This window comes from Homarus americanus, unplaced genomic scaffold (assembly GCF_018991925.1).
Source record: "Homarus americanus isolate GMGI-L3 unplaced genomic scaffold, GMGI_Hamer_2.0 scaffold30535, whole genome shotgun sequence".
Lineage (NCBI taxonomy): Eukaryota > Metazoa > Arthropoda > Malacostraca > Decapoda > Nephropidae > Homarus > Homarus americanus.
The window spans coordinates 10,404,855-10,415,921 of NW_024732440.1; the positions used below are offsets into that span (position 1 = coordinate 10,404,855).

Below are 11,067 nucleotides of genomic sequence, written 5' to 3' on the forward strand. Positions count from 1 at the left end.
GTGACAATTATTTCAAAACATACCGGTACTGCACTGTACATTATTCTATATTCAAACTTTGCAATAAATTTTATAAAAAATTCATAGCCACAATATGCAATTTAATTCTGGTGGAGGAAAGGGACAATGTTCACAATAAATTTAATAAATTAAATACTACACATGAAAGCAGCTCGAAATACATAAAAAAAATTATCCTTTATCCCACTGCAAGAAATAGTGGAAAAGAAAAAATTATTTGTTTATTCATTGACCTGGAAAAGATGATAAAAGGGATAATCACTAGAATTTGGAATGTAATAAATTTATAGGAAAATAGACTGCACTTGAGGGAGGTACCATGTCCTTGTTTTATGACATTTTAATTTGAGAAAATTTAGGGGATATCAAGGTAAAAATACAATATAGTGGAGCCACAATAATATGCAGAAAACAAATTCATGTTCTTAAATTCACAGGTACTTTATCTCTATTATAACCTCTTGTTAAATTGAATAGTCAAATATTCATAATTTGTGGCTAAGCACCGGCTGCCAGTGTTTAATTTCATGACACCATAAAAGTTGTGGAAATATAATTTTAATGCTCTAATTTGACTTTGAAATAAAGAAAATATAATATAAAACTATAAAACAGGAAAAATTAAAAGTGGGAAGTGAATTGTCCATGGGAGGTGGTGGACTGAGCTTCTCTTTCCTTCCCTCCCCTATCCTCCGTTCCCAAGCACTAAGACCTCCTTAATATAACATTATGCAACTTCACCATAATTCCCGTATTACTCGGGTTCATTAGGTACAGGTTAATAAAGCATTATCGTAAAGAACAGTCATAAATTTCCCCATCAAAAATTTCACACTCAACCTCAGATGATTTATTGTGTGGTAGTTTATTAAATTCACGGTGTTTTGTTTACATAGCGCAGTCACAGCCAGCCTGGTGCATGCCTGTCTCGATATTGTTTTATTGGCATAACCCGCAGGATGATTATGAGAAGACAAGGAGCTGCCTATGAAACATGAAACTACTTTTTGTACAATATACAGTAAACCCCCAATAACTCGGCACATAAGGGCTCTGACCTTGCCGAGTTATCCCAAATTCCGACTTATCGAGGCACTCCCTTCCTCCTACAAAAATAGAACAATAAAAAATTATCGACCCATATATGTACATGTACAGTAATTACCAAATGTAAAAGAGTAACACCAGCACTACAGGTGAAGAGTGAAGCATCATAGTAGGTGACACAGAGGCATGGTAGGCGACACAGAGGTATGGTAGGCGACACAGAGGTATGGTAGGTGACACAGAGGTATGGTAGGTGACACAGAGGCATGGTAGGTGACACAGGCATGGTAGGTGACACAGAGGCATGGTAGGTGACACAGAGGTATGGTAGGTGACACAGGCATGTGGGTGACACAGAGGGTAGGTGACACAGAGGCATGATAGGTGACACAGAGGCATGGTAGGTGACACAGAGCATGGTAGGTGACACAGAGGCATGGTAGTAGGCATGATAGGTGACATGGTAGGTGACACAGTAGGTATGGTAGGTGACACAGAGGCATGTAGGTGACACAGGCATGTTAGGTGACACAGAGGTATGGTAGGTGACACAGAGGTATGGTAGGTGACACAGAGGCATGGTAGGTATGGTAGGGTGACACAGAGGTATGGTAGGTGACACAGAGGCATGGTAGATGACACAGAGGCATGGTGACACAGAGGCATAGGTAGGCATGGTACACAGGTATGGTAGGTGACACAGGCATGTTAGGTGACACAGGCATGTTAGGTGACACAGAGGTATGGTAGGTGACACAGAGGCATGGTAGGTGACACAGAGGCATGGTAGGTGACACAGAGGCATGGTAGGTGACACAGAGGCATGGTAGGTGACACAGGTATGGTAGGTGACACAGGCATGTTAGGTGACAGAGGTATGGTAGGTGACACAGAGGCATGGTAGGTGATGCAGGTGGCCAGATATGCTGAGATTTTCCCAGATGATTTATATATCTTGCCATTTCTCGAGTTATACTATAATACATTCCAAGACCATATCCATGCCGAGTTATATGAAATTCCGAGTTATAGAGGGTTTACTGTTTATGTATTAGTGTATTCTTTTATGTACTGTATTATAAATAATAATAATAATACTGTAATAATAATAATAATACTGTAATAATAATAATAATACTGTAATAATAATAATAATACTGTAATAATAATAATAATAATAATAATAATTAACGGTTTATTGAAAAAGTTCTGCAACCCGAAGGCTGAAAATATACATTGGACATAAATGACTTATTTCATACATTGGTGGTTTAACAAAAGCCTTCATTAGAGAAAGGTGAAGGAACATACAGTGAACATACAGATTAATGTTTACACACGTAGATCATGTGAGCTGAGGTGTTGAACAGCAGACACGTAGTGTAGTAATTCCCTCACAGATGGTGTTATGAGGGACCTCAAGTGGCATAATAATTCCCTCACAGTTGGTGTTATGAGGGACCTCACGTGGTGTAGTAATTCCCTCACAGATGGTATTATGAGGGACCTGACGTGGCATAATAATTCCCTCACAGATGGTGTTATGAGGGACCTCACGTGGTGTAGTAATTCCCTCACAAATGGTGTTATGAGGGACCTCACGTGGCATAATAATTCCCTCACAGTTGGTGTTATGAGGGACCTCACGTGGTGTAGTAATTCCCTCACAGATGGTATTATGAGGGACCTGACGTAGCATAATAATTCCCTCACAGATGGTGTTATGAGGGACCTCACGTGGTGTAGTAATTCCCTCACAGATGGTGTTATGAGGGACCTCATGTGGCATAATAATTCCCTCACAGATGGTGTTATGAGGGACCTCACGTGGTGTAGTAATTCCCTCACAGATGGTATTATGAAGGACCTGAAGTGGTGTAGTAATTCCCTCACAGATGGTGTTATGAGGGACCTCACGTGGTGTAGTAATTCCCACACAGATGGTGTTATGAGGGACCTCACGTGGTGTAGTAATTCCCTCACAGTTGGTGCTATGAGGGACCTCACGTGGTGTAGTAATTCCCTCACGTGGTGTAGTAATTCCCTCACAGATGGTGTTATGAGGGACCTCACGTGGTGTAGTAATTCCCTCACAGATGGTGTTATGAGGGACCTCACGTGGTGTAGTAATTCCCTCACAGATGGTGTTATGAGGGACCTCACGTGGGGTAGTAATTCCCTCACAGATGGTGTTATATGAGTGAGGTGTGGTCCCAGGCCTTCCTATTGTAGACGGATTAACACATCAATGGTTGTTGTTGGGTCTCACGGGCAGTTATCACTGGGTACCTGGGACCTCACTGTGTGAAGGCTAAGTTGGGTATGACTCAGCTGTTACTGTTGAGTTGTTCTCATGACTTAAGCACTGTTCACCTCTGTTCAACACTGGTTCCATTCCTTTCCTAAATGAAATTGTAACTTCTGGCAAGAACTTGTTGATATTCCAGTGTGGATGAGGATTCAGGGGAGGGAGTTGGTATGGGCCAACTCAACAGTTGACCTGGCTGCTCCCAGAGGAGCGCCATGTACGTCTTGACCCTTCGGTGGTCAAGGATGTATGATATTTGGTGTTTATTAAGGCAGTTTGGCCTCTGGAACCAAACTAATTATTTCCATTTAAATCAATTAAACTGTAATGAGTGATTTGATAATTCACGATGTCTTCTGGTACCTAACCAGCAAATTAATGTGACTCCACTGTACCAAGTATGAAAATTACAGCTATAGCAGACAAAGTGATTATGAAAACTACACTGTACCAATCTACATTACATCATAAGCATAGGTAACCAAAAATCAAATATATAACTCATAAATACCCACTCATTTCCCTCGACAGAAAGACCAAGGGGATCATCTTGCAAGACAGAAGCTGGTGACATAGGACGTTTTCTTCCAAATGCCATGTTGAGGAAAATAGTTTCATCCACCCACACAGCTGACTCCTTCAGGGGCCCCATGGTTTCCTGGTACCCTAATTAAAGAGGCTACATACAGTATGTACAACAGATACTGTACAATACTACACAATAAAATTGAATTTTGGCAACCTACTGTGTCAAAACACTTAGTATGAAGATCATAATTCATTTTTCACTTTAGAAGCTTTTCCCATCATGGTGAAATGTTGCCAGAATCAAGATCAAACACAGACTATCACTTCACCCAATGTTGTCTATTCCCAAACAGCTGTAATCTGCAAACTTTAATTCAATTTCAAATTCTAAACTTTCTCTTATAACTCTACACCTTTTTTGTAAATAATTAACATACAAATTTGATTTTTTTTAATTAATTTGTCACATATTACACGAGAATATAAGAGAAATTTGACACTCAAGCAAATGGCTGAGTGACTTATCCCTAGTGAGGTTGAGGAGTACTGTAATAGCCCCTGTCTTATAGGCAGAAGTATTTACAGTATATAAATGGGTTAATTACATTAGACTTATATACTCTAGCACCCTCAGTAACTTTCCTCTAGCTATAAGGTAGCATGTTCAGAGCACATGTTAAGGTGTGGCCCTGGGAAATCACGTCACTTGGTGCTGAGTTAAGGCATTAAGTAACCGGCTATCTGGCCACCTATTGCGGGCAGTAGTTTGACATCACTCACTAGAGGAAGACGTTATTTAGAGCCATCGTGGATGGTTCCGTCTTCCTTCGAGGGAGGACGTCGGATATATTTGCGTTCTCCCTCGACGGGTTCCTACTCATTCTCACTCAACTATCTCATCATCGACAGTACATACTTAGCAGAGCTATATAAGATAGCCTCCGCCCTCATTTAACACTCATAGCTACAGAGGAAAAGTTACGGTGATAATCCTTTTTGAAAGTGTAGTACATAGAAACCTTTTATAATAAACACAAACAAAGGAACAAATTGGATTTCACTACAGAAGATCCAATAAACTTTGATCTATATTTTAGTATGTCTAGAATATAAGGTAACGTGCTTCACAAGTGATTGTTACAAGTGGTGACAACCCAGGAAGGTTGTTACATATATGACAGTTTCACAAGTAACTGTTATATACATGGTAACAGTCACCTCAACAGATACACAGTTGGTAAAGGTAGAGATATTATGTTCTCCCCAATACTGTGGCATACTGTTACATCTGTTACTAAGAGAAGCAAATCATTATAGTACTGCACTGTACAGTACTGTACTGTGTTGGGTATAGTAGAACGTCGATATAACACGAGATACGTTCCAAGAGAGGTCGCTTTAAACCGAATTCGCACTAAATCAAGGTGTTGTTTCAATGGAATAATTTAGTTTGGTACTTGAGAGAAACACAAAATACTAAAAAGAATGAGAGTCCTTTAGATTGAGTTCATGTTTTTTGCTTATAAACTGTCACAAAACTGACCGGGGAGAATATAATTTACATTGCTGGAATTCTTATATGATAGTGACTAATTTGAATACAGTGGTCCCTCGGTTAACAAACACAATTCGTTCCACAGAGTAGTTCGTTAACCGAATCCATTATTTCAATGGGATATTGGGTAATTGGTTCCAACTCACAGAAAAGTACATACAAAGTAAAAACAAAATGCAGTAAAGTACACTTACTTTAAGGTGTATATGTAGAAGGTTCCTGGTTGATGATAATGATGGGAATTAGAAGTGGGGATGGAGGAGAAGGGAGAAGAGAAGGAAGTGGGGATGGAGGAGAAATCGCCTTTCTTTAGACCCATGCTTCATGCAGTAATTTCACCAATAAAATTTTAAGTTCACTAGCTGTAATTACAGATTATTTTATTTAAATCAACACTGTATTGCACTATATATTATCAATATGTAAACTAAATTTCAGAATGACCAATAATTTTAATGTAAAAACGTCAAAATACTCTGTATTTAAGAGAGCGACAAATACGATGTTTCCTCCACTGTAAACAAAGTTAAACCGACGCTTTGGCGCGTGAGTCAAGCGGCTGATGGGCGCACAAAAAACTAGTTCCCTGTACAGCATATATTATCAATATATTAACTAAATTTTAAAATGAATAATAATTTTAATATAAAAAATGCAAAACTATTAATGAGCACAACCTTCTTGATATTTACTCCACTGGAAACGAATGTAAACATAGAACCGATGACTGTATTGGCGGACTAGCTGATGCTCACAACAAAACATGTTTGTCGTAAGGATTTCGTTAATCGAAGTTTTTATTCGTTAACCGAATTGAAGATCCTTATGGGAGCTAATTAGTTAACCGAAATTTTGTTAATCGAACCGTTCGTTAACCGAGGGACAACTGTATAATCATGCTATAGTTTGCACTAGACAAAAATTTTAGTAATAATTTAGTACATTATTTTGAGTACATATACAGTACAGCTTTGCCCTTAGGACAGTGTAGCGTGCCCAGAGAAACGTTAGGTGCGAATTTTTAAATATGATGCGCCAGATTGACTTGCGCAAAATAGGGAAGATTCACTTTAAATTAAAACATTGTTCTTAATTGTGGGGGTCGCTTTAAATCAATAATCTTAAATTGAATCGTTTTAAATCGACGTTCTACTGTATATCATACTGTACTGTACACACTTCGCATTATACATGTTCCATTTTTCAAGCATTTCAGAAATTGACCATATGACAATGCATGATAAATCTTTCATTCTCAATATATTTTGTGCTTCAATGTTTGTGTACAGCATATTCTAACTAAGTGAACATGTCACAATATCTATTACAGTACTAGTGAAGAGAATTCTGAGATACTTCTGTAGAACAGCTGTTAATTATCTTTTCACTATAACTTATATTTGGGAAAAATTACTGTCTTCTTCATCAACACAGACTCCTTTGCCTCTATATTGATGAAATTTATATACAGTACAGGATCATAAAGTTGTTCTAACAAGCAATAACTCTAATTGAACCACAATATACAGAAAGCATTAAATTTTCAAATACCCTGTACAGTATATACAATATACAAATTCATTCATTTTGCAATTCCATTTACAAGTCCATGAGAAGTAACTTTTAATCTAATCAATCATTTATGTCACTAACTTATCTCTCTATCTGAAAAAGCATTCCTTGTTAATACTTGCTTCACTGGACAGTTTCTAAGTACAGTGAGTTCTGCTATAACGCGTGTTTTGATAACGCAAATTTGCTCCAACGCGATTTATGAATTAGGAACGATATTTGTATAACGCGAACACTTGTTTGCTATAACGCGATTTTTGCTTACTATTTCTCCAATTTTGTGGTATTAACTGTGAATATGGTAAAGAAGAATATCAACAAGAAGCGTTCTGGTGATAGAATTCCCGGTGATGATCGTAAAAGAAAGGATATAACACTTGAAGAGAAGCTCGATTTTATCAACCTCAAAATCACCCTTCTCCCCCATCAAGTTACATTCATATTTTTGCAAGGTAAAGTGTTACATTTACTGTATGATTTCATAATTAGATATGAATGTAACATTTATTTAGACTGTGCTATCCTTTGTGTTAGGCTAACTACTAAATTTTTTCGATTTCGAGTAATCTGCACCTAACCCTATTTTCTCCATAAGCCCTGTTATTTCTATTACGCGATTTTCTATAACACGATATTTTACAAGAACACAATTATCGCGTTATAGCAGAACTACCTGTAATAAGTGTATGACAATTTAATATTCATCATAAGATCTCTCCAAATAATAATAAACTATCGCCTTTCTTACCTTTGAACTGGACAGTAGAGGTTCCTCGAGATCCTTGAACTGTGGTAACAATAATGTCTCCTTTTCCAATGCCTGCCCCACTCCTTGCTATGATCTTGTTACTTGTCTTCCATTCTGCTGTCATGAGGCAGTCTACCCCACATATTGTCAAACCTACAACCAAAATTCAGCCTTGTTATACTTATTTCATAAATTTTAAAGCATATACAGTACTGGACTGTGCTGTACCACAAAATCAAAGATTTTTTTTAATATATATTCAGGTAAAAGTGTGTTGGAAATGTTTAAGCTCTGGATGACTGAACAAGATTGTCAAATTACATCTTAATAAATTGGGTTAAACTTGAATCCTTCAACACCTCTTTTACATTTAAAACATTATCACTATTCAAACTACTGTGCCTAACCCTTTGTGTACAAGCTTGCCCATGAGCTGAATAAAATTGTCTGGCATCAGCCAAATCAAATATGCAAAGTGGCTTTCCCATAGTGAAGGGGTTGTGGAGACAGTCTACTAACCCCTTGTGTATGGAGTCACCTCTGAGCTGAAAAAAATTGTCTGGCATTAGCTAAATAAGATTTAAAAAATGGCATTCCATAGTGAAAGAGTTAAATTAGCTTTCCTTTTCTATTAGCTTACCTACCGGATAATTCATAACTCAGTCATATAACTTTATCAGTACTGTATTTCAATAGCCGTCCTTAATGCTGTGGATGTTGTTCAGATACCCAGAAAAGGCATCATTTCAAATAAGGAGTAACATTTTATTTTGTAAGAAACCGCAAGATACAGGCTAATGTAGGGTACTGTACAGTATATTGTTTAGATAAACCTCAATTTCTCCTCCCATACCCTTTTAGGAATGTTAAAAACACAACAAATTCCATCTTCTGATCGATGAGATCTAAAACTTGCTACTAAACATCTGTGAAATATGAAAGAAGTGAATGCCTTTAGGAGAGCCGAGAGTCACCATAAGAACAGGTAACATATCTGAGACTAAAAAAACAAGCTCAGGCAAAACGGAAGGTATCCGTAGGATATAGACATCCCAACTTGCAAAACTATTAATGGTTCTTGTTCACAACAAACTGCTTGGTAGTGTAGTCTTATAAGACCAACTCAGACTCATTTTAAGTTCTACAAACCCTAGGCAGTGTTCTGTCACTTTTGCATCCTTTGCATGTTTTCTGATCCTCTCATTAAGTATAACTGTTCATATTCTTCCTCAACTCCATTTACTCAAACATCACTGGTCACTTACCGAGAGGACATAGGATATAAAATAATTGTATTTTAAGTAAAATAACATTAACACTTACCAATCAGATCTTCAGGACGGTTACCAAAATTTTCACCCCGAATTGTGACCTTGGTCCCAGGAACTCCCTCTATGGGCGAGATGCCCGTCACCACTGGTGGCAATGCAATTGCCATGATGAGTCCGCTGTGATCAGGTACTGTACAAAGAAATAAGTAAAGATTATTATCCTCGCCTGCAGTACATAATACAGTACAGGTATAGAAATAACATCCAGTAATATCAAACAAAAGTATGATCTTTTCCATGCTTGTCACAGGTACCTGATGGCAGCTCTCCAAGTAGCTTTACAAAGAATTTATATAAATGAAGTCTATCTTACCTCAAGAATATCCAAAACCAGGTGGAGTAAAGGTAAATTTTCTTAATACCTTAACCATTTTAGCCGTTTTAAAATTATCTTGTACAGTACAGTATTACCCCGCCTAACGCGGTTTCACTTAACGCGTTTTATCATATACGCGGTGCCTCGCCAGAGCTGAACTTTCACTTAACGCGGAATTTTTCATCATATACGCGGGAAGCGGCGCGGGCACGATGCGCACAAGGTCGCCCAGTCATCAAAACATTACCGAGTTCTTCACCCGCCACCCACCACAGCCGGCCCAAGTCAGTGATAGTGATAATTATAGTGAGGATATGGACTTATATGGCCTTTGAGGGGTTTGACAAAGAGGCCCTGCAAGCCTCTGTGGTGGATAGTGATACAATTGATACAAGTGATACAGGTGAGGGCCAATAATCTGCCCTCTGCCTCGGAACCAACCCCCCATCCCCGTGTGCCCAGCCATCTTTTCTACTAATGCAAGTGTTAAAAAACCTAATATTATTGATATTTCTCTTAATTATTTATTGTGTGTGCATACCATCATAAAGTTAAGATAAAATTTTTACTACAACATAGTTGTGTGTCGTCAAAAAGTGGAGTTTGGGGGTCGGGCCAGTCTCTATTGGAATTAATCCCATATGTTCTGTTGTTCACTTAACGCGGTTTTCACTTAACGCGGTTTTCACTTAACGCGGTACCCTGTGGGTTCAAATGACCGCGTTAAGCGGGGTACTACTGTATATGATTTGTTGTAGAAGAGATAAAATAACCACATTTACCTATCCCAGGATGGAGGTATATTATTTTAGAATACGTTTGTTTTTTAGATTTAATAGGTTTGGTATGGAAAGGTAATTTAGACATGCTTCAATATTTACTTAGGTTTACAGATGATTCTTAGAGGACCTTACTAGAAATAAGCCTCTGATGGATTTGTGGAAACTGTCAGCTATCCTTGGTCAAATTGCCTCACTGGTTGATTTTGTTCATCTTTCCACAGATGTTCTTATCATTATAGTAAGTATTTTAATAGAGGTGACAAATTTTATATATATATAGATATAGATAGATAGATAGATAGATATATATATATATATATATATATATATATATATATATATATATATATATATATATATATATATATATATATATATATATATATATATATATATATATATATATATATATATATATATATCTACAGTTTTACCCCGCCTAACGCGGTTTCACTTAACGCGTTTTCGCATATACGCAGTGCCTTGCCAAAGCTGAACTTTCACTTAACGCGGATTTTTTCCACATATACGCGGTGAGTGTCCGAGACGCTATTTTTAGATTTGCCCCACCCGCCACCCTGCCTGACTGCCTGTTTTAGCTCATAAAATTCATACAAATTACCAGGCCAGAATATAATTTACATTGCTGGAATTCTTATAATTTGGTGATCATTTTGAATATAAACATCATATATTTTGCTTTAAACTTACAATTTTTAGATAAAATTTTTTCTCTAGGTAACTATGGTATCTTTTGTCCAAAATATATGACATTTATATTCAAAATATTCCTGGTCTTACAAGGAATCCAGCAATGTCAATTATATTATCCTAACTTTAGTTTGAGGTATTATTTATT

General features: G+C 37.3%; 1 protein-coding gene across 4 annotated transcripts in view; it reads right to left on the minus strand.

Moving 5' to 3' along the window:
• Window positions 1-11,067, minus strand: part of LOC121868812 (exocyst complex component 2-like) — a 70,046-nt gene that overhangs the window by 42,122 nt on the left and 16,857 nt on the right. For 2 of the 4 annotated variants that reach the window (XM_042369765.1, XM_042369764.1), the window contains exons 2-4: window positions 9,103-9,240; window positions 7,780-7,932; window positions 3,892-4,042 (exon numbers count right to left, since the gene is read on the minus strand). In XM_042369765.1, the coding sequence (XP_042225699.1) occupies window positions 3,892-4,042; window positions 7,780-7,932; window positions 9,103-9,217 (419 nt within the window). In that variant the 5' untranslated portion in view covers window positions 9,218-9,240. Of the gene's footprint in view, window positions 1-3,891; window positions 4,043-7,779; window positions 7,933-9,102; window positions 9,241-9,423; window positions 9,444-11,067 lie in introns of those variants that run through there. The other 2 variants (XM_042369766.1, XM_042369767.1) reach the window with 2 other exon arrangements.